This window comes from Fukomys damarensis, unplaced genomic scaffold (genome assembly GCF_012274545.1).
Source record: "Fukomys damarensis isolate Sample0158 unplaced genomic scaffold, DMR_v1.0_HiC HiC_scaffold_30, whole genome shotgun sequence".
NCBI lineage: Eukaryota > Metazoa > Chordata > Mammalia > Rodentia > Bathyergidae > Fukomys > Fukomys damarensis.
In genome coordinates, this window is record NW_022900942.1 from 58613586 (window position 1) to 58637905 (window position 24320).

Consider the following 24320-nt stretch of genomic DNA (forward strand, 5'->3'; position numbering starts at 1 on the left):
TAGAAATGATGTGTTTTCAAGGTAGAATCATCAGGATATGCCTGATAGATTACTGACATGCTCAAAAACAGAGAAGTGAAAAACTACTAGATCTTTTATTTCACCAGTCAAAAGAATGGACATACAGGAGGCTAAGCGGTGACATTTGGGAATCAGAGGTAGACACTGAATTTGCTCTTGGACATGTGAAACTTGAGGTCACTATCACACATCCACACATATGCTATACACTGCACATGTGGAACAGACAATGGGATACATTTAGGAACAGTAACTAGTACTTAAGTACACGAGGCTAGCACTTTCACTTTTGGTCATGATGGAGTAATGGAACGATTCACTATTGTACCTTTAACAACTAAAGAAGAAAAACTACATAAAATGTATGAAACCACGGTTTTCAGAGATTAGACAATTGCGAAGAACAGCACTGAGAAGAAAAGCAAATTGACAGTGTTTCTAGTACAAGAGCTATTGCTTAACTAGCAGAATTGGTTCCAGATCAGAAAGAGTTATGGTTAGAAATAAAAACTGGAGATATACTTATGAAGGCTATGTTTTTTAAGAATTCATATTCAAGTTGTGTTATGAAAACTCATGATATTGGTGACTTCTGCTTGTATTGCCAAACTGCTTTTCAAAAGAGTGAGCCTCATTTTTATTCCCACTGTGACTGTATATTTTCACTAAATGCTTACCTACATGACAATCTATTCACACTTGCATGTGTACTTTTTAAGGTTTTGGGTTAGCAAATTGCCTAGCCTGTTATGGTTTCCCCAGAAGCTCCTGTGCTGAAGGCGTGGCCCCCAGGTGATGGCACTACTGGGAGGTGTCGCAGGAGGAAGTACATGTCCTACACCCAGGATGTCCTACACCAACCATCATGAAGGCAGCAGCTGTGCTCTGCCGCGTGCTCCTCACTATGATGCTCTGCCTCACCACAGGCCCAAGCAGCCACAGGCTAACACCTCTGCAACCACGAGCCAAAAAAGGCCATGAAAAGCTGATTGGCATACAGCCTATAGTTGTTAAAACAGGACCCTTAAAAGGGAAAATAAATTGCTAGAGGCAGGCATGAGAAAACTAATGGGCAAGAAAGAAGGAAAAAGAGCAGATTTTAAGCAAGGCCCAGGATTAGTTAGTAACAGCACAACTAGTACTACACTAACTAGTTCAACATCTAAGACAGACAGTGTATAAAAGGAAAAATACAAGTATTCTAAAAATGAAGCAAAACTTACATTTTGATGGGGGGAAAAATAAGGGAAAGAACTCATCTAAGACAGACAGTGTATAAAAGGAAAAATACAAGTATTCTAAAAATGAAGCAAAACTTACCACATTTTGATGGGGGGAAAAATAAGGGAAAGAATAAGAGCTTACCAATTATTATTTCTTTTTTTGCAATTTTTGTCTTTACTGTAATTTAAGTATAAACTACAAATTCAATTCCTCAGTCACACTGGCATCATCTTAGATGTTCAATAGCCATATATACCTAGTGGACACAGTACTGGACAGGACAAACTCAGACAATGAAAAGCCGGAAGTTTCTAACAAATTTCCTCAGTTGAGATATGTGAATAAGAGACATACTTCTACTTATTGAATCATTATTAATCTTTAAAAATGAAAGTTTACTGGACTCAAATCTACTCTTACACCGTATTATGATTTTCAGCAGCTTAGACTATGCGTCTTACACGTGAACACCATTACCAACAGTGATTGAGAGTTGTAAAATGTGAGAACACATATAGGTAACAGGTAACAGAACATGTTTATTTACTCTTACACCGTATTATGATTTTCAGCAGCTTAGACTATGTGTCTTACACGTGAACACCATTACCAACAGTGACTGAGAGTTGTAAAATGTGAGAACACATATAGGTAACAGGTAACGGAACATGTTTACCACGTGAAGGAGTCAGAACTTCAGGAACAGATTATCTCAGGATTCCCAAATTAACCACTGGTAAATGGGGCAAGTCAATATGCATCCTTGGTTTCAGTATGCCTTTTGTTCATTTTGTCATGATGCTGGCCTCAAATTTTCAATCCTCCTGCCTCAGTATCATGAGTGTGCCATCCAGCTTTAATCAGGAATTTTCAATGGATATTAAAATTAAATGTCTGAATCTAAGTACTCTTTTACCGATCTGAACGATGCAAATTTACAGAAGTAAAAAAATCTCCCAGTGGCAACAGGGGCTCCAGCGGGGTAAACTCACACTCCCTGGTGGGCTAGGGGCCTTCAGGCAGATGGAGCCCCAACGGGACAGCAGCGGTGAAGGTGGAGGAGGAGGTGGTGCAGGCTGCCAAAAGGGAGCAATTGACTGCTTCACGTTCCGCCGAAAATGCCTACCAATTATTATTTCTTAATTGTGAGTATATCTAATTTCCTGAGTGTTTTTGTGAAAAACCATACGTTATTGTAAAGTATCCCACTGAAATATCAAATTTTCCTGAAATTGTATGTGTGTATATAATTCACCTTTGCAAATATACAAAAGGAAAATGTCATGAATGTTGTGGCCTGGTCATATGAATTAGGGTTTAGGCCTCAGATTTGCTTGACCTGAGAAACTGAGGGCCTTCACTTTTACCTCTTTGTATCTCTCAGGTCATAGCCAATATACCTTGTAGTCCTTGTTATTTCCAGCTCAAATAAGGTTTCTGGATAAAAGTATGGTTTGTATGGTTTTTATGATCTATAAAGCCATATTTTAAAACAAAAACAGCACTTGTACTTACAATTTCACATTCCTTACATGTGTGCCCAAGCAGTTTTCTTCTTTCTTCTTTTTTCCGAACCACCTCAATATGAGGAAAATTTCGTAAGCTAGTTTCTCTGTGGGAAAATGAATTTAAAATTAATTTATTTGCTATTATAAAAGTCTAGTGGTTTAAGATTTGAATGAACAAAGGTGAGACTTCAGAGGAGAAGTAATCCTGAAACATTAATTATTCATTTTACTTAAGGTACTTATTCAGTATATTAGAAAAATATTTCTTCAAATATTTATTACATACCTACTATATCCAAGCAAATTTTCACGTGTGTTTGTGTGCATGTATAACATAACCAAAAAAAAAAAAAGCCTCAGTTTTCCTAGTATAAGAACGCAGACATCCTCTTCAAAGGGTAGAATGTCTGTTCATGTGCTATTTGCCATTTTGTCTAAAGGAGACACTGCCTTTCACTGCCTCTACCCATTCTGAATTCTTCAAAGTGTGGGCAAAATTATTATTTGTGCTTCTCTTTAAATGCATCAGATCTTACTCTAAATCATTGGAGACCTGGGAAGGGTCAAAGGTGCTTGATATAGGTTAATGTATGTTCTGGAGTAGTTTGAGAAGAAAAAACCACACAAAAGTGCAAATTTTAAAAAATTAATATACTTGTACCTAGCTTTAAAAAGCCTATATACACAAATTAAAACTTACAAGATGTATAAATAAACACTTACATATGTATTTTGTTTATAAAACTTTTCCAGTGAGTGCCAGGTGTTGGTGGTACATATCTGTAATCCCAGCACTCAGAAGGCTGAGGCAGGAGGACAGCCACGGAGTTTGAGGCCAGCCTGAGCTACATAATGAATTCAAGGCCAACCTGAACTACACAGTGAGACCCTGCCGATTCACAAAATCTGACTTTTAAAATGACTTGTTTGCAACCCATCTATACCTTCGAGATATTTCAAACATTTGCTCCCCTACTTGACAAGCACTTGCTCTCACAAGAAGCTTCAACTGCTCTACTTCCAGGTATGTAAACTTAATGTATCTAGGTACTGAACTCTGGAGCAATTTGTGAATTTAAAAAGGGAGACACTAAGAAAGGAGGGATAAAAATATACTGCTAAAACTGTATTTTTTCCCCAGATAGTTTATGGAATCTTAAGCTTATGCAGAGTAATTTTGGCTATATCCTTTTCTCTGAATATTATCTATTCTGTTTCTGAAATATACTATAATTCTGTAGGGAATTCACTAGTGGACTGGTATCCAAAGCAGACTTCCAATAAATAAAGTGCCACTCAAAAGATTATGAAGCTTCTTCTCCCTGTTACTAGAATGCTTAGTTTGGAAAAGCAACCAAGTTAACTCTCAGATCTCCACCATCCCTATAACTTTACCTACCTTCTATTTCTCTAGCAGTCTAATAACTTCAGAATAAATAAACTAGTACTTAAAATCAGCAAATCTCTAATATGAGACATCTGAGATGACAGTTCTTACCCTGCAATTGTACTTCTAGAAATCTACCCCAAAGACACACAAGCAAAATTTATGAAAAGAGAGAGTGCAGGCTGGTCCCTGAAGCATTACATGTGCTGGCATAACTGCCCAGTACTAGGAAATAAACCATGTTGTAATTACATAACTAAGTACTATGCAGCTAAAAAATGAGTGATTTCCAGTTATTTACCCAGAAATTTTTATGCTTTTTTTTTCTTCATATTGACAAATGAGTTACTCAATAAGTTACCAGTCAGTCAATAACAGTCCTCTATCCTCCTCTTCCCCCTTGGACAAATGTTACATAAACATTTCCCTCTTTTGCTCTTTAACTCTACTGTACTATGCTTGAATTCAGTTAAACAAATAGCACATGACTGAAAGTAACACAATTTGCAATGTTTGTAGTAGAGGCAAAAAGTAGAACTATCGTTTGAAATCAAGATGCTTAAACCATATTTTTGTTGTTTTAAAGATTTAAAAATCCTCATAAAATAATCCTGAAGTATAACAACCTCAGATTCAACACCTAAAGTCTTATACTATGTAAAAAGTTAGAGAATATAATTTAATTCCTAAAGCTCAAAATAAAATAGAGTAAAAATACAGTATTTCTATGATATAAGATAACAGAGAAGCTATTACCAGTATCTAAAAAGAGTGTTGCTGGTAAAAATGTCCTTCTCTGGAAAATATGTCACTTTTATTTTTCAGTCCTTTTTGGCTATGATCAGAGTAAATTATTCTGTTCTTATCAAAGGAGCAATTTAATAGCTTAGAGATATTGAAACAAGGACAGCCGTGTTGTAATTTCAATCACACTGCTGGTATTAATTAAGACCCACTTACCTCTCATTATCTTTAAAATATGGCTCCACAAATGCTTTCTGCTTGACTTTATCTTGTTTATCATTGTGTGCTGTAAATAAAACAAGCACATCACAAACTGAGTGTAGAATTTAATGAGAAATAATTAGCTTGTTTGGAAAAAAAAATAACATGCACCAAACCTTTTTAATGAATTTCATATTCTAGTCCCTTGGGCAACTCATTTAAATTTTCAATCACTATGTTTTCTCCTTTCTATTTGTATAATGAAGAGGATGTGTATCTTTGGTAACCTCAGAGTCACCAAAGAGCCAAAAATCATACCTCAGAGAGAATTTCAGACTTCAACACATTCACAATGGGGCTATAATTTGTATGCCTCGCTGCCAGGCAGCTTGAAACACCAGAGGTACATACATGACTGTCCCAATGGGTGGCTTTTTAATTTTATTGGTTAAAAAGACCAATAAAAGTGATTAGATCCATTTGTACCTCCAGTGGTAAAAGCTACCTGATGGGAAGTTATGCATATATCACTGTAGTTTAAGCTGGCAAGAATGTATAAAAAGAACCACTCAACTGGAGACTGGATAAAGAGGATGTGTGTGTGTGTGTGTGTGTGTGTGTGTGTGTGTGTGTGTGTATTTAATAAAATGGAGTACTACACAGCCATAAAGAATGAGAAAGAACAGATATTTATAGCTAAGTGGATGCACATTGAGGTCATACTTTTAAGTGAAATTAATAAGACATATATGTGTAAATACTGAATAGTTTCTCTGGTGTGAAAAACTAAAAGTGTAAATAAGGATCAAAATGTCTGACTGATACTGTGTAACAGGAAGAAGACATCTAAAAGAGTAGAGGAAGTGGGAGAGGTAGGGGAAAGGTTAAAAGGGAAAAGAAAAAATATATAAAAAGGAAAAACATGGAAATAAAGTCTTTGTAAACAGGGAAGGGTAGAGGGGGTGAAGGGAGGGCTGGGGAATGATGGGGAAAAATAACAACCAACGTAAGTCTTATGAAGGTACAAGATTCCAATGATGAATGTAATTGTATTGTATATCTAAACTGTACCAATAAACTTAAAGATAAAAAAAAAGAACCCCTCAGACATCCATTATTGTATGACAAAGAACAACAAGAAAAGTCAGCTTTTAGTATGTCTCATTTATTTGTCCTGTTGATTTTTATGTGTCTTTAAGGTATATAATGACTAGAAAATAAGGAAATTAAAGAAATTTATCAGAATGCTGTTGATAAATCTTAAGAACTAGAGTTCAGAATCTGGGATCTGAATTGCAAGATATCTAGACTCTAATACTGAAATGAGATTACAAATGGAAAAGTTACTGAGAATTGTACTAAGTTCTGGACATACAGTGTGGAACAGGAAAGACCAGGGCCCCTGTCCTTATGGAGCCTGCCATACAGTGAAGGAAAAAGACATTAAGCAAATGAACAGTTAAACATTAAGCAGGTAGACAGTTAATGCTTACTGGAGAAAGAAGATGGAAAATATAAACTGATGAATGAAAAGCCAGTCGTGAGAAAAGGTGGAGTGGGGAATGTTACAGGTAAGGGTATTGAGACAGAAAAACTGGTATATTACAGAACTATGAGAATGCCACTGTGCACGAGATTTAACAAATAAAGGAGAGCCATGGGGGAGATGAAATTAAGAGGTAGACAGGCACGAGACCACCACTGGCCTCAGATCCATGAGGTTATGAATGCTCTCTAGTGTCTCTCTTCTACTCTTTTCCCTCCCCCATAAACACTGATATGATTTCTTTTATGAAACAGCTTAGTTATGGATGTTTTGGAACTACATAATTATATAGTGTGCTTGTTCATTTTTTCTATTTTCCATCCAACAAGCTGGGCATTCATCCATGTTGTTGGGTCTAGTAGTTCCTTCCCTTTGTTGATGAGTAACACTCCACTAAATAAATGTGTCACAATTTACTTACCTGTTGACGGACATTTCTTTCCAGTTTTGAGTTGTTACAAATAAATATTGTATGAACCTTTTAAACATATCTTTTTGTGAGCATATTTTAATTTTTCTTGGGTGATACGGGAGTCATATTGGTGGGTAACAGGATAGGTATATGTGTAATTTTATAAGAAAATGACAAACTTCTATAAAGTTGTTTAGAAAGCAGCTGTTTTCCAAAATAACAGGCAGCAATTTTATACTGCCATTTTCAATGTATGGGAATTTCAGCTGCTCTTCACTATCTCCAAAGTTAGATATTTTCAGTCTCTTTAACCATCTCAGTGGGTGGAGAGGGGTATCAATGCCTGGATGATTGATGATGCTGAACATCTTTTTGTGGACTCATTGGCCATTCAAGCATCTTCTTATTGAAGAGTTTTTAAGCAAAAAGGTAACACAATCTAATCTGCATTTAAAATAAATCCCTCTTGAAACGCTAAAGATGAGACTAGACAAAAGAAATTACTGGTATAAAAAGACCAGTTAAGAGGCCTGCAGTAGAATAGATGAGATAGCTGTGGTTTAGACTAGGGCCGTGGCTGCCAAGAGGGAGAGAAGTGAAGTGATATGAAATATACTTGGAGATAGTACTGCCAGAGAATTAGACTAGTCAGGGAAGATGAAAAATGAAGTCATTCAAGAAGTGTTTAGAAGGAAGTTGGCATGTGTTTAGAGTTTGGACAGGAAATCTAAAATAAAGAAATAATTTTGGGGCAGGAGGTGAACAGCAAGTAGATGGTTCTTAAAGGCATGAAACCAAGTGAGATCACCAAGATGTTGAAAATGAAAGGGGGTTCTGACCTCTGGGGCATGGCAATTTTATGGCCTTAAAGAAACAGAAGAAACAGCAAAGGAAATGGAGAAGGAGCTTTGTCTTGTAATATACAGGGAAACAGAGTATGTGTTGTTCTGGAAGCCAGGTGAAAACATTTCTGTGTACTTATTAAGTTCAGCTTAGTCCTCTCTCTTCTGAATGCCAGATCTGAATCCATCTACCTGTTTAACATCTTCTAAACATCTTTAACTTAATATAATCAATTTAGAAATCTATTATTTTTCTACATAAATTTAATCTTCTTTGCCTTTTTGTCTCATTTAATCTGTTTACTGTGTTGCTATAGATCAAAATGTGAGTTTCTTGTCCAAATTCTAAACACATGCCAACTGCCTCCTAAATACTTCAAGGACTGGTGAGAATTAACGTGTCAGAACTGAGCTTTTCACACTGTCCTCCAAACTTGATTTCCCATAAAGCAGGAAGAAGCAGGATTCTGAGATACGGGGCTGAGAAAAGAAAATAAATGGACAAGTAACCTTAAAATATATGTCTGATTGGGAAAAATAAGAATGAATTTTGTAGGAAAGAAATGGGACTTGTCTCAGACATATTAAATTTAAGCTGAAGGGAAACAAAAGTTATCTAGCAATTATTTAGAAATGCAGGAATGGAATTTAATAGAAAAGTCAACTCAGACCTGCAGACTTGGAATCAATTTCAGAGGCATTAATAAAAGCTAAGAGATCAACTATTTGAGAAAGACAGACTCTTGGAACTGCCACTAAAGAACAACAGTGCACATTTTAACAAAAGCAAAACAACTGACTTCTGGGACAGTGAGTGTCAAATGCAATTCCCAGTGTTAAATGTAGCTGGAAAAAAAGGACAGAAATTTAAAAGCACATCTTTGTAACAGAATATCCTTTTTCTCTGTTCTTCTTGGGGAGGAAAGTATGTAGAACAGCTGTTAAGTTTTTATTACAAAATTTACTTGATCATATTTTGCCATGGACTGAGCAAGCAAAAGCTTGTGATGGAAGCACTATGTTTTGCTTTTATTTGGTACTGGGGGTTGAACTCCAGTCCTTGCGCTTGCAAGGCAGGGCACTGAACCGCTGAGCTAAATCCCTGGCTGGAAGCACTATGGACTTAAGACAGATCATGCTATTGTGGGAGGTGTGTTTACTTTGAACCAGTATAAAACAATCTCAGCACTACTTTAAAAATTCCAACTACTTTATTAACAAGATGAGGATTTAGAATTTTAACTTTCAATCCAGATTATCTACTTAGAGTTGCAATTGCATAAGCTCATTCCTTCTTGGTTGTTACCCTACATTTTAAAATTACTGCTTGTAACGTAACAGATCTTAAGACTAATTATGCATATAGCTAGCTACATTAGGTGTTTAGTCTGGAAGGATAAAGAAGCATTCATAGCAGAAAATGGGGGTAAATTTTCTGCAAGATTATTCTTTATTGCAATTATTAACAGTAATTTTGCAAAACTTAAAAATTTGTATGTATATATTAAAAAGAAATTTGTAGCAATGACCCAAGATTAATTTCTTTGCTCTCATAAATATTTTATGGCTATGTAAGATGTTAACATAAAGGGAAATTGAAGGAAAAGTTCAGGAGAACACTCAGCATGACTTTTTAGAACTCTTAGTTTGAAAGTATTCAAGATAAGTAATAATAAACAAATTTACACAAAAACCACAAAACTTTGTTAATATGCCCTAGTAAACCTCTGTCAATTACCCTGATGAACTAGATGAATTCAGTACAACAGAAAAGCCATAAAGAGACAAAAGCCTTACCATTTGGTTTCCTTGTGGCAGCAGATAATTCCTCCAATTCATTTACCACCTGGGGGAAACTGTCTGCCAAACAGGATTCATATTCTTCATGTATCGTCCGGTCAAACAAATCTTCCAAGCTATCATTCATCTTTCTTTCTCTATCTGTATAAAAAAGCATGGGCACTGAGCAAAAAGCAAGATTTTTGTTTTCCATATAGACCAATATGAAACTTTTAGTAACTGACAGAAAACATTACAATAAGGTCTTTTAAAACACTTCTTTAACTTATTTATTTCACTTAGGAGTATATCTTCAATAAATAAGTCACACATGTGTAAATACCGAATAGTTTCCCTGGTGTGAATAATCTGCAATAATACATAAGATCCTAATAAGATCACTGACATTTAGAAATGGGAAGAAAGGAGCTAAAGGTGTAGGGAAGGTGGGATGGGTAGGGGAAGGGTAATAAGGGAAAAGAAAAAAATGTGAGATAATGAAAAGATGAAAATAAAGTGTTTGTAGATGGGGAGAGGAGGAGGGGGTGAAGGGAGGGCAGGGGTAAGGGGAAAAAATGAGAATCAAGACCTGTCATGTAGAGGTACAAGATCCCAACAATGAATGTAACTGTACTGTGTACCTAAAATATACCAATAAACTCAATTAAAGCTGAAAAAAAATACAAAAAAAACCCCCCAAAAAACACTTCTTTAAAACATGAGTCTTACATGTTGGTTAAAGGTTTTACTTTGAAAGGTGCTCTTTCAAGAGAATACATGCATTAACACAAGTGTAAAAGATGATTCTATGAATGTCAGTTGTAGCCAGGCATAGTGGTACTCCCCTGCAACCTCAGCATTGTGGGAGGCTAAGGCAAGAGGGTCACAAGATCAAGCCCAGCCAGGCAGCTTAGCAATTTGGTGAGATACTGGCTTAAAAGACAAAACAAACAAACAGAAAAAACACCAAACAACCCAACTGGAGATATGGTTCAACGTGAAGGCCCTAGCTTCAATTCCAGTACCACCACTACACACACACACACACAAAAAAAAGTCAGTTGAAAGCTGTCTTGTTAGAGTATTAATTCAGTAACTATAAGGTTAAAAAAACTATAATATATGCAATAAAGTGTTTAAAGAAATTCTTTGAAGTATTATAATAATACAGATTTGAGACTTAGTTGTGAAGAGTTTACTTTCAGTGAATACAAGTAGTGATATATTGTGGGCATGTTAAAAAAGGCGATTCTAAAAAATATTAGTTGTCAGTATTAACTCGGTGACTCAGTAACAAACTAATATATGTAATGAAGTGATAAAGACAATTCTTAAATCATGCTTTTTAAAACAAGGTTTAAGTCTTACAACTGGTGCACAAGGCAAGAATCAACTCAAGTTCTGGTAGTTCTTTAAGACTTTAACTGTCCTTTACTCATGATTCATGTGAAGAGAATGCTAATTTTTGTTATTGTCATATACCGAAACCCCTTAAAAATTTGTTTTTTTCCTATCAGCTCATGTATAATTCATATAAACCAAAAAAGTCCTACCAAAGAATGTGAGGAAAAGAAAATATATCATAATAAATGAGGACAAATACTAAATTTAAACAAAAAGTGGATATTAAAATGTCTAGGATTTTACTTATTTATTTTTTCTAATGAAGAAGAAGAGAGTTTTTCTTGCATTATCATTAGCACCTGATAGTTTAAAACTGACAGACATAATGAATTCAATGCTCTATTTGATATGTGAAAATGCTAAATTCATTTTTGAAACTTCAACTACATTTCCTGTTATGTAATCATGTTTTTAAAAATACTAGAATTTGGTGGGGTGAGGTGGCACATGCCTGTAATCCCAGCACTCTGGGAGCCTGAAGCAGGAGGACTGCAAGTTTGAGCCCAGCCTGGACAACTTAGCAAGACCCTCACTCAAAAACAAACAAATAAACAACAACAATAACAAAACAAAAAACTCCTTGGAGTTCAAGAAAAACTAGAAACAAGATGAGCTGGCTAACAAATAGAACAGTAGCCAGAGACGATAACTCTGTGTCAAGTATATGCCACCTCTCCCAATCCAGGGAAAATAATAGTATAAAAATTGTACTTTTAAGAAAAACTGCAGCTTCAGAATAAAATAGTTATAATGCTATCTTTACTTCCCAGGAAACTCACTACAAAAAATTCTTAAGGGTCTTAAAGATAAAAGAAGCTCCATTCACAGGTGAAAAGGAATCTATTTTTTCAATTTTTTATGGCTTTTTCTCATACTCTTGGTTGCAGCCAGGCCAGTAAACCCAGAAACCCAAAAACCCAGAAACCCAGAGAGGTGGGGCCTGGATCCAAGCGTGATAGAACCTTGGGAGGTAACACCAGGGTCTTTCATACGCTATGCAAGGGCTCTACTGATGATCTACACCTTTAGCCAGCCCTTTTAGACTTTTTCACTTATAGCTAAAGTCTTGCTAAATTTCCCAGGCTGGTCTCAAACTTATGATTTTTCCCACCTCAGCCTCCTGAGTAGCTGGGAAGATGTTGATGCCACCATGCCTGGCTTCTAGAAAACATTTTTTGAATTAAAATATTAGCAGTAACTGAAAGTTTTCATTTTAACCAATTCTAAGTGTGAGAAAGGTTTTACTTTATGAGGAAGATTAAAAGACAAAAAAGACATCAACAATGTCTCCTATCCCACATGTTGTTTTTACAATGTGATGTCGACAGCCATCTGCTTGATCATATCTAAAAGATGAAGATATAAGGCAAAGGCCATTGAAATTTTCTCTCACTTGTTTCAAAAGAAGCCAGGCAAGACTGGCTGTTTGATTTTTGGAACCTATGTAGGTAGATTAAAGAAGATCCAAGACAGGGAATGGACATCCAGCTGAGCATCTTCAGCTCCTGATAGATTACCGTTGAGAAATGCCTCTGCTTTTAATACTGCACCCCAGGGGCAGGCCCTAACCCTTCCATCGATTAGGGTGATAAACTGCACCTGTTAACAGTCTAATTGTTTTCAGGTCCTATGTTATAGCTAGAAATGTTGTGAAGGTAGTGCTAACTGAAGTCCTTCTATTGTTCTATTTCAGGAAAATCATGGTTTTAGGTGAAGAATTAAATTTTTCAGTACATAAGATGTCCTGTATACATGTACCAACTCTCCATTGTGAATGTAATCATTACATATTACAAACAAAAAATTCAAAAAAGGAAATGAATATGCAGATGAATAAATATGTTATTTATGCTAAAAAATATTTTTCACTATAAATGGCTATAGACCCTTGATCTGATGCCATCTCCTTTCCTGCAGAGGTAGAATATAGCAGATTAATTCCACATATATAGTATCATCTTCAGCACTATTCTGCAAATCTATTAGTAGAGTTTTCCTTTCTTTCCTTATCAAATTGCTTTAAAAAATAACAATTCTAGAGCCAGGTGTGGTGGCGCACACCTGTAATCGTAATCCCAGCCCTCAGGAGGCTGAGGCAGGAGGATCGCTGTGAGTTCGAGACCAACGTGAGCTACATAGTGAGTTCCAGGTCAGTCTCAGCTACATAGTGAGACCCTGAGTCAACAAACAAACAACAAACAATCACAATTCTAACATGGTATCACAGTTTATACCAGATGTCCCCCCAAAAGCCTAGTGAGTTCAGAGGTACCACTTCTGAAGAGTGACTGGATCGCAAGGACACTACATTTAAATTTAAAGTTAGGAGATGAAGCTTGCTTGGAAGAGGTGGTCACTGGGGGCATGACTTGGAAGGGCGCATCTGCCTCCCTGGCTCCTCCCTTCTCTCTCTGCTTCCTGGGTGCCATGAGGTGGGCAGCTTTTCCTCCACAATGCCCCTCTGCCACGCTGTCTTGGCTTGGAGCCAGTAGAATATGGACTGAAAACATAAGGCAAAATAAAACTCTCTTTTAAATCCTGAGTGTTGGGGGACTGTGTCCCTGTGAAGAGTAACTGATTAAGACACATGGACTCTTTGGAACCCTCCTTTTTCTCTCTTTATTAGCAACTTAAAAAAAGAAAAGATCAAAAAGTAAAACGGGCTTCTGGAGCTATAAGGTTTCCACAGCAAAAACTAATTTCTATCCTTTTTGGAGCAAGCAATCACAGGCAACACAACATATGAATGACACTGTTCACAATAAAACTGGCAGCTAACTAGCCTGCTGACCCCTGGAAACAATCTGAATTTTTTTCTGAAATAAAATTATTCTAGCAAAATATTTTTTTTCTGAAACACTGAAAATAAATTTCCTTAAAATGAATATAAAATTAACAGCAGGGAAAATAATCCTAGTTTACGATTGTCGTAGATTTTTTTTCTAGTTGCTGAGATAAAACACCCGACACCCTAAGTTAAAGGAAGAAAAGTTTATTTGGCTCACAGTCTGTAGGGGTTTCAGCCCATAGTTGGCTGCTCCAGGGCAAGGTGGCATGGCTGAAGGGCTCGCAGAGCAGAAAACAAGCAGCAGCAACAATAAGTGACAAGTCTTTTTCTGTCCCTTGTATCTTATCCAGGGAAGGTAGTACTCACAGCCTATTCCTAGCATTGCACCATCAATCAAGCCATGTCACACACTCTAGATTCAGCCACCTCTGAAAAGTGCCAGTGTACACTTAAGGGTTGTGGGGGGATCTATCCATGAGCCATAACAACAATAGAGTTCACCGTCAATCAGTACAATGGTATAAATACAAACTTCATTTCACGTTTTTATTAAAATTTTAAAAAGCAAATCTTACTTGGACTTTTTTCTCCTTTTTGGCCTTGCTTCTTCATCTTTAAAAGCAAGCTTTCACTGACAAGTGTACAGTCCATGTCTACTGTCTCTCCTCCTAATTTTGACTGACTTCCATCCTAAAATCCAAAATTTAATAATTATTTCTTCATGGCTTTATGTTTTTATTTTTACCAAATTTTTTGGTAAAATACACATAAAATTTTCTGTCTTTAAGCATTAAATTATATCTGCTTTCATTCTTTGGGAACAGATTCAGGTTTTACAGACTGTAAAATATATCACATTACTATGGCAGAACTGTAGCCTAGGAAAAGGACTCCTGTCCACGAAAGGGAATCCCATACACCACAGACCACCTTTGGCTCATCCTGCATCTTTCCCAAACTGCCTCACAGGAATGAACAAAAATGCACAACCAACCACAATAATTTCAGTAATCATTTTGATTTCTTGATGGAATAAATTACTTCAGCAATTGTTAGATATTCTGTTATTAATATGCTATCAAGTGAAAGAGAACTTCTCAAACCAGAGAACCTAAATATAAAGTAAAAAAGGATTTCCACTATTACTTTTATTTTCAAAAAATGTAGTTCCTAAAAAATTAGTCAACAGGGAAAATAAATATTTTCTTTATGGGACATTACTCTAAAGCTAATCACAGCAAATGGATTATTTTCATAAAAATAATTTAAAAACATATAACTAGAATGTTGTACTATTTAAAAAATGATACCAATGCTAAGTAAAGGCCTTTAAAGAAATAAAGTATTCTTTTCAAAAATACCATTGAGTTTGATGAATAAGTATCTGTTTCTTTGTCTTCTAAATAAATAAATGTATTTAAGAAGTATCTGAATAAAGGTCACAGAATAAGTCAGGAGAGAAAGTTCACTAACAACTCACTAGAATAAGCAAATGGGCTTTGGTTTTATTTTTAATTTACCTTTGTATCTATTACAGTAATATCCATTTTATACTGAGAAAGGTCTGCTCCTGGATCTACACTCCACTGGATATTTTCAAAGGATGCATCTTAGATAAGGAGAAAAATATGCAATTAAAAATAGATTTTGAAAATTCTCACCACTTTAAAATGTTAGGAGACCCACAGAATGGGAGAAATTTTTTTTCTAATCACAAGTCTAGTACAAGACTTGTACCTAGGATATATAAAGAACTCACAATACAAAAACAGGTAAGTTTTTCAAATTAAAAATAGGAAAAGGTTCTGAATAGACAGTTTAAATGGCCAATAAGCACATAAAAAGATATTCAGTATCATCAGCCCTCAGGAAAATGCAAAATCAAAATGAGACACTATGTCACATCTACAAAGATAGCTAGAATCAAAATGAAAGATAACAAGTGTTAGTGAAGATGTGGAGAAACTGCAACCCACACACAATGCTGGTGGGAATGTGAAATGGTATACAGCTACTTTGGAAAACAGGCAGCCTCTCGAAAGTTTAAATACGGAGTTGGCAAAGAGTCTAGTAATTCCATTCCTAAGTATAAACAAAAAATGAAAACATACATCCATACAAAAACTTATGCACAAATGTTCACAGCAGTATTCTTCATAATAGCAAAAATTAGGAACAATTAAATTTCTATTAACAGATGAAAAATCTGGTATACCATGTTATTCGGCAGTAAAAAGGAATTAAGTATGAATGCATGCTATAACACAGATGAAATGGAAGACATTATACTGAATGAAAGAGATGAATCACGAAAGATTATATACTAAAGCATTCCATCTATATGAATCCTGTAGAATAGCTAAATTATGAACACAAAAGATAGACCAGTGATGCCCAGGACTGGGGAAAAGGAAGATCAGCAGAGAGTGATGCTTGTTCTAAACTTAAGACTACAGTTATGGCTGGAAAAACTCTGTGAATTTAACAAAACCACTGAATTGAAACTTTGATGGTGGATTTTGTTTGTTTTTGGTTTGTTTTTTTGAGACAGGGTCTCATGTAGTTGAGAGTGACCTGGAACTCACTATGTAGCTCAGGTGATGGTGGATTTTTATGCTATGTAATTTGCATTTTTATAAAAATTTTTAAATGTTGACAATATAACATTGTCTGGTAGAGTTTTCAATGTACTGCATGTAAATCTAAGACACAACAAACACATGAAATATAGATGTAGAACATGAAGTAGTAGGCAGTAACTCTAGACAGTCTATGAAAAGCTAAACAGGCATGTTATAACCCTGAAAGCAGACAAGAAGAAATTAACCAAAGGGTGAAAAAAAAGTGAAAAAAATTAGGAATGAGAGTGAAAAAAATGTTTTCATGCTGGAACAATAAGAATATACTTCAGGAAAAAAGGAAAACAAGCCCAGAATGAAAGAATACATTGCCAATGAACAAAAACAGAAAAATACTGCATATGAATTCGAAAAATGTTTGATGGCTGAAAAACAAAAGGTCTCCTTTAAAATACGGACAGTAAAATTATCAGAAGAAATATGTTTACAAGGGCAAACAAGGTTTACAAGTAAGTTTGAAAACCTATGCAAATAATGTATATATTCATGCTTACACATAAAAATGTAAATGAAATAAAAAGGACAAATTACCTATAGAATGAAAAATGAGGTTGGGATGATTATTTTTATTTTAAAAATTCTGTATAGTTTAAATTTTAAAAGCTTCTGTAAAGGAAATAATTACAAAAATAAGTACAAAATAGCAGATATCAAAATATCTCAATTCATTTTTCTAAAAAGCACAAAAGCAGAAAAATCAGAGATAAAACGAAACCAATGAGAATCATCTTATGAACCCAAACATGCAGGGAGGACATTTAAAAAAATTTCCAAAACAATTTAATCTGCTTGAAGTATGTAAATATTCAATTCAAAGTCATTAAAGAAGAGCAGAAATCCTATTTATAGGATGCATACCTTGGTTGTTGTTAGACTTTGTTTTGGTAATTCTGCAGGGATTTAACTGAAGAACTGATGCAAGTTCACATCCTCCGTGAAGTGACCTGGCTTTTACTTTTTTTGGCTCATTAGAACTAGCACCCTAAACAGAAATGATAATTAGCATCCACATGAAATCACAGAAAATGATTTTAATCAAAATCCTTAAACATTTAACACAAACCTTTGTATCATCAAAAAGATTCTCTGTCGCCAAACTTTCATGTGGATGTAGAGGGATCTTGAAGATGGAATTTTCTTCTTTTATAGGTAATGGTGTTTTACTGTATGGAGGGGATTTATGTGAAGGATGGTGTACACACTCCTGAAGACAGGATTCCTCTGGGGAATCTTTGGGTACCATGCAGCCCCCATCCAAGGCCTTACAGCTTGAGGAAGAGCCTTTTGGGATGGGCTTAAAAGCTTCATAAAGAGTCACTTGCTTGAATTTGTTTTTGGAAGTCTCAATTCCTTGTCTTTTCTCTAGACGCTGAATAGCTGAAAACCGATCAGACAGATCAAGAGGTTTATCCATAATATGGTCCCCATTCATGGAGAAGTGACTATCCATTGGAAAAGGAAGAGAATTTTCTTTATCAAAAGAGGCTTGGGGGCAGCATACTTCATGTTCGTTTTCTTCCTCAGTTTTCTTCCTTTTGGATGTCCTGCCTCCCGATGATTTCAGAGACACTATATGTTTATCCATAACAGCCTCTTTAATGTGAAGAGTAATATCCTGTTCATTTATGGATTCACTTATATTTTTAAGAATCTGCTTACTAGAAGATGACTGGCTAATGGCCTTGTTCAATTCAGACCCAAGACTATGATGTGTGAAAAGGACACTATCTTCAGATTTTGATCTAGTTTTCTCTGATCTAGAAATAGAAGTGCTGCTGAAAGGGGCTGCTTTGAGATGGCTTTGTTTCCCAGTGTCCAAAAGAGAAGGGGACAAACTTGTATTCAAACCCAAACTACTTTTCATAGTAGATGTAGGTACAAATACAGGAGATGACACCCTAGGAACCAATTCTTCTTGAGGAGGAGTCTTTGAAGAAGAATCTGAAAATCTAATTAAAGAATAAGAAAACTTTTTTTCTACTAAACAAATACAGTAAAAATTGAAACACAAGCACGATGAGAAAAATCTTTGCTTAACACAGAATAGTGAGGTTTTCTCTATGAGAGGCAGATCATTAACCACATTTAAGATATAGTATAACTGTTAGAGTCTCTTCATTTGGGAGACAAAGAGCTGAGGAAAATGGTTCAGAAAACATGTCTCAATACCCTAATATTCCTATCTAATTTTTCCCTAAGTAATTTAAATACCTTCATTATAAAAAAAAAATTAATGAACTAAGAACAAAATTCTGGGTTGTTTTTTTTTTCTTCTTCAGTATTTGAAATCAAGCCAGGGCCTCCTGGTTATTAAACAAGTGGCCTACCACTGGACTATAGCTCCAACCCTAAAACGCTTAATTAGAAGTCAAACTCAGCTGTCTCTAGTAAAGAAGAAAGCTACAGAAAGAGCCCTAGGTTCTAAATGTGAAGACAGGGAATGATTATGAGTTCTGGGTCTAGCATTTAACACCTAAGTGGCTTTACAAAAATATGTAATCTCTCAGGGGTTGCAGTTTTATATATATTTCACAAGCACTAAATCCTATTTTAAAGAGTTATTATGATGACAGATGAAATTAGCCAAAAATGAGATGCAATACAATCTCAGAAACTCATCCAACTTAAAGGTACCCTTTGCATAATATATATTGGACTTGGCAACAAACACACAAAGGAGGCTAGGCCTTTAAAGGGTCAGAATAAGACTGGGAGCTCTTAAATACTGAACTTACTGCTTGATAATGTACAAAAAGGATTCAAAATTAACACCTACTTCTCAATTGTAATTCAAAGGGCTCTCAATTGCTCATAAATTGGAGGAACATTTTTCACAATAAAAGTATAGCCAGAATATCAACTATATGCTGAAGGAAAGAAAGGGTTGAATGAAATGGTTTAATTCGAATGGGAGCTCAACAATAGTTACAAGTTTTCACCAAAGCGCCCCAAATTACCTTAAACTATCTTTAGCATTTCTCACGGATTCCTCAAAAGGCTGTTTCTTGTGAACTCCTTCCAGAGAGTGGTATAGCTCATCACCAAGAGGGCTCATGGGACTCTGAGATTCCTTCAATAGTAAAATATGAAGCACACTCAAACAATGGAATATTATTCATCCTTGAAAAGGTGGTAGTTACATAATATTATGAGTACTCTAAACTGTACACTTAAGTTATTTTTGTAGTACTTAGCTCATTCCCTAGGGCCTTCCACTAGGCTAAATCCTCAGCCTTTCAGATAAATTTTTTTTTATTTTGAGACAGGGTCTTTCCAAGTTTCTTAAATTGCCCAGCCTAGGCTCAAACTTGCAATCCTCCTGGCTCAGACTCCCAGAGTGTTTGCCATTATAGGCTGGGTCACTATGCCTGCCTTTGAATGAGCTGCACACTTTAAATTATTTGTTTTATATTACCTGAATTTCATCCCAATAAAAATACAAACTATAGTAAATTTTAAGAGAGAAAACCATCAATATTTTATGTAAGTACATTCTATTACTGGTATATAAAGCTCCAATTCCAAAAACCATTATTAACATGAGGGGAAGAGAATATGGACCAATTTAAAAGGATCCTTTAGAAAGCAGTGCTTCTGAAACTTTAACATACATACAAGTCCACCAGGGATCTTGTTATGTGCAAATTCAGCAGGTCTGGATTCTGTACCTCCAACAACCTCTAAAGTGATGCAGACGCTGTGGGCCTATGACTTGAACTACAAGCAGCCAATCTTTAGATTTCGGTTTCCTTAAAATATTTGATGTCTAAATTACTACTTGATGTCTAAACTACTAGGCTTCTAAGTAGGAGGGAATTAGAAATCAATAAAATACATTCAAAGTACCAAGGTGAAAAAGTACCCATTACCATCTGAGGATGGGTTTTTGTGCGTGTGGTGCTGGGGATCAAAAGCTCTACTGCTGTGGTACATGCTCAGCCTTAACATTTTTTCTTTATTTTGAGACAGGGACTCCCTAAATTGCCCAGACTGCCTCAAAATTGCAATCATCCTGCCTCATCTCCTCGAGTAGCTAGGAATACAGGCGTGTGTCACCGCACCTGGGAGGATGGATTTAAAAAGGATAAAAACTCAAATAAAAAAGCCAATTTTTAGAAATTTAACATCAAGGCAACTTTATGAGTACATATACATTTACTAGCTAAAGTGAAGAAGGAAAAGTTGTGTCAAAACAGAAGGTAAGGTTGAAGAATTCCCATTTTTTATTTTATACAGACCAATTAAAGAAAAAAAAGTAAACATGCCTGATATAGGTAAATAGTAAAATAATAAAATACGATGGGGCCAATCTGACTCAGTTCCTAAGAAGCAGGTCTGTTAGGGTTCCACGGAGAATGTCCTCAGAGACCTGGTGTGCTCATAGGCAGGGCTTTCGGAAGAAGACTGCACCATGGTGGGGCTATGGCTGCTGCAGGAGGTGGGGCCTGGTGGTGGTATCTGCAGACAGATCACTGGGGACCCACCTGGAAGGGTGTTGTCTCCAGCCTCTGCTCCTCCCCACTCTGCTTCCTGGCTGCTGTGATGTGAGCAGCATTCCCCCATGGGCCTTTCCCATGCCCTTTTGGGCTGGAACTGGCTGACCACAGATTTTAACCATAAATCAAAATAAGCCCCTCTTCAAGCTTAACCATCAAATGGTTTCCCTCATTTGAGTAAGGCAAAGAACAAATAAAGAGCAAAAGAAAGGACTGATGGAAGGAAACAAGGAGACAGATCTTTTGCAAATGTGGAAGAGTCCAGGAGACCATGGTGAGGGCAGGGGGAAAAGGGGAAGGAGAAGTAGAAAGATGTTAAGATGTGTCATATACATGTACTAAATACCCACAATGAATGTAAAATTATATATCATAAACATGAACCAAAAATAATAATGTGAATAAAAATGGGGAAAGGGGACTTAGAGATGGAGGGAGGTTGGTGGGTAGGAAGGGGAAGGAGATTAAAAAGAATTAAACTGTGTTATATATATATCCACACTCTAAGATGAATGCACACGTCATGTACTGAGAACACATACTAATAAAACAAAACAAACCCCACTAACCTCTCCTGGAATTGCAGTTGTCAGATATTTTGTCCCATCAAGGAAAGTAAGGCCGGGGGTTTAGCTAAGTGGCAATTGTGTGGCTAGCATGCAAAGACCCTAGGTTCAATCCCCAGCACCAAATAATTAACTAACTAACTAACTAACTAACTAACAAGGGAAGTATGGTAAGAAAGGATTTTAAAAGGACAAAAACCAAATATAGTATAATCCTTAAAAATTCAAATTTAAGAAATTCAACAGCAAGACAATTTTATGGGGCACATACACATTTACTAACTTAAGCAAATGAATACTATTTTGAGATTGTGTTAAGCCAGAACTTAAGAATGAAGATTTCTATTTTCTGGGGCTCAATCAAGAAAAAACAAAACAAAACCAATAAGTGTAATGACATAAGTAAGGAAACACTGTACTAAGAAAATGAAAATAGGCTGGAGCTAATCTCTGTCTCAGCCCCCAAGAATTAGGTCTAACTGGATCAGCAGTTCTTGGTAGTAGGAAGAATTCAGCCTATTATCCAAGTCAAATTTTCCTTTAATGGATGTCAAAAAGACCCATAACACTCTGAAATCAATCTAAGGGTTTAGGTCTTAGACAGCATGAAGGTGGACAGGAAGAAGACAACAGGAAGGAAAGAAGACAGGCAGAATAAATCCACTCTGCTGTAATTCTCCTACAATGTTGACTCAACCCTATGAAGTTGCTGGGCCTGCTTTGGAGCACACAATATAAATGGGTTTTTCAAACACTAGTTTTGTTCTAGGTCTTTACTCAATGATCTCTGGAAAAAATAATTTATCTTTGCTCAATCCTCTAAGAATAGCTCTAAAGGGACATATTAATTAATTCATATTATTATCAAAATAAGTATTACTTACAGATTCCTCTTGAACATCAAGTCCAAGTGTTTCAGCAACAACTGTAGCTAAATTAAAAGATGACTTATCAGTGGGGCAACTTCTTGTCCCATGTATTTCTAAGTAAGAAAAAGAAACAATTATAAATTACATGTATAAAAATTATATAAAAGAAAGGCAAAGGCTCAAAGAAACAACACAAATTGGCATTGGACAAATTTCTGAATTCTGTTAAAAAGTCCAATATAAGCTGCAGGTATTTTGAATACAAACTTGCTGAACTTTATCAGTTTTCTATTTTTCCTAAATGAACTGAATGCAGTAGGTAATTTTTTTATCGACACTGAAAATAGATCAAAATGATTTATAAAAAACTAAGGTAGAAGGAAAATATTAAACCATATTTATAGTATCTCATGAATATAAGGGACAGGTTTTCAGAAATGCACAATTTGTAACTTTTAAGGTAAATTATTTAAACAGAAATCACATATATGCAGGTGTTTTATAAATTTTCTATAACTCAACAAGTATGTACAAAGCACCTACTAGTTCCAGGCATTGTGCTACGTACTGTATGAAAAGAAGACATTCATGTTCTATTTAAAGGTAAAAAGAACTGTAGTAGAGTGTAATAAACATATTAAAGGTAATATAAAGGGTTTGCAGTGCCAGGGATTTGGCTCAGTGGTTCTGCCGCCTGCCTCACAAGCGCTAGGGCCAGAGTTTGATCCTCAGTGCCAAAAAAAGAAAATAAAGGGGTTGCACTGGGAAACCACGACAAGCTACAGAAAGTGATGCCTAAGCTGACACCTAAGAGTATGAGGAGTTTGGCAGGTTAACTAGATTGGGAGCAGAAAGTAACAGTCTACATATGTGTAAGGGTCTAGATAATGTGAAGCAAAATGCTTGTTTAGGGAACTACATGTGGTTTTGAATTTCTCCTGTGAACAATGAATAGAAATGCAAGAGTTTTAAACAGATGAGAGAAATCATTCTCGGGTTAAAAAGGTAATTTTGGCTGTGACATAGTCCCATAGGCTAGAAGCAATCACAAACAGACCAAAGAAACTAATTACTAGAAGTCTTGATGTGAGATGCAGATGGCCAAAAGTATATCCTTGGGGGTACAGAAGATATGTAAAACAGTGAAGAAGGAAGTAAGTGGAATCAGAAACAGTGAGACTCAGAAGTTGTTTAGAAATAAGAGATAAGAAAGCAAGAGTCTAGGAGGACTGAAAAAGTCTTTTGAATTAGGTAACTCAAAGAGGTAGGTAAAGGGTCATCCAGAGGTTGTAAATGTAAGGAAGGACAGTAGGTCTGACAGGAAAGCCTCCATTTTGGACATGCTGAAGACAGAGGATATTTAGGTAGAGATGCTTAACAGCGGGCAGACACCTGGCTTTGAGTCCAGGAGAGAAGTCCCGGACACAGATTTTATTAGCATATTGTCATAGCAGAACACCAGTTCTAGGTATGATACCCTCAGAAAGAGAGCAAATAAAGACAAAAACAGGCTCATACATATTGGGGAACATGAACACTGATGATTTTTGCTAGAAGTTCTAGTGCAACAAGTGGAAGAGAGGGTATGCAGATGTGCTTGCTTTCTGTCTTCCCTATCCCTCTCTTTACCACCCCTTCCCTTGTTCCTTTTATCTCTCTCATGAGGGGTGGCGAGGGGAGGTAGAATCCACACTGTTGGTGTGTTCAAGTAAATGAAAGTCAAGAAAGCAGAGATACTGATTGATTACAGACCACATTTTCAACTTAACTTTGAAGAAAAGCTATAATTAAGGGTGAAGGCAAATAAAAGGGGAATTATTTCTGGAAAACAAAGGAAAAATATAATTGTGTGTGTGTGTGTGTGCATCCCCCGATAAACAGGAGTCTGGAGATA

At 36.0% G+C, this 24320-nt stretch overlaps 1 protein-coding gene across 4 annotated transcripts in view; it reads right to left on the bottom strand.

Moving 5' to 3' along the window:
- Positions 1-24320, bottom strand: part of Rbbp8 (RB binding protein 8, endonuclease) — an 88956-nt gene that overhangs the window by 14192 nt on the left and 50444 nt on the right. For all 4 annotated transcript variants that reach the window (XM_010638713.2, XM_010638712.2, XM_010638711.3 and 1 more), the window contains exons 9-17: positions 22442-22539; positions 19453-19565; positions 17559-18444; positions 17354-17477; positions 15377-15465; positions 14432-14546; positions 9683-9826; positions 5101-5170; positions 2761-2857 (exon numbers count right to left, since the gene is read on the bottom strand). In XM_010638713.2, the coding sequence (XP_010637015.1) occupies positions 2761-2857; positions 5101-5170; positions 9683-9826; positions 14432-14546; positions 15377-15465; positions 17354-17477; positions 17559-18444; positions 19453-19565; positions 22442-22539 (1736 nt within the window). The remainder of the gene's footprint in view (positions 1-2760; positions 2858-5100; positions 5171-9682; positions 9827-14431; positions 14547-15376; positions 15466-17353; positions 17478-17558; positions 18445-19452; positions 19566-22441; positions 22540-24320) is intronic.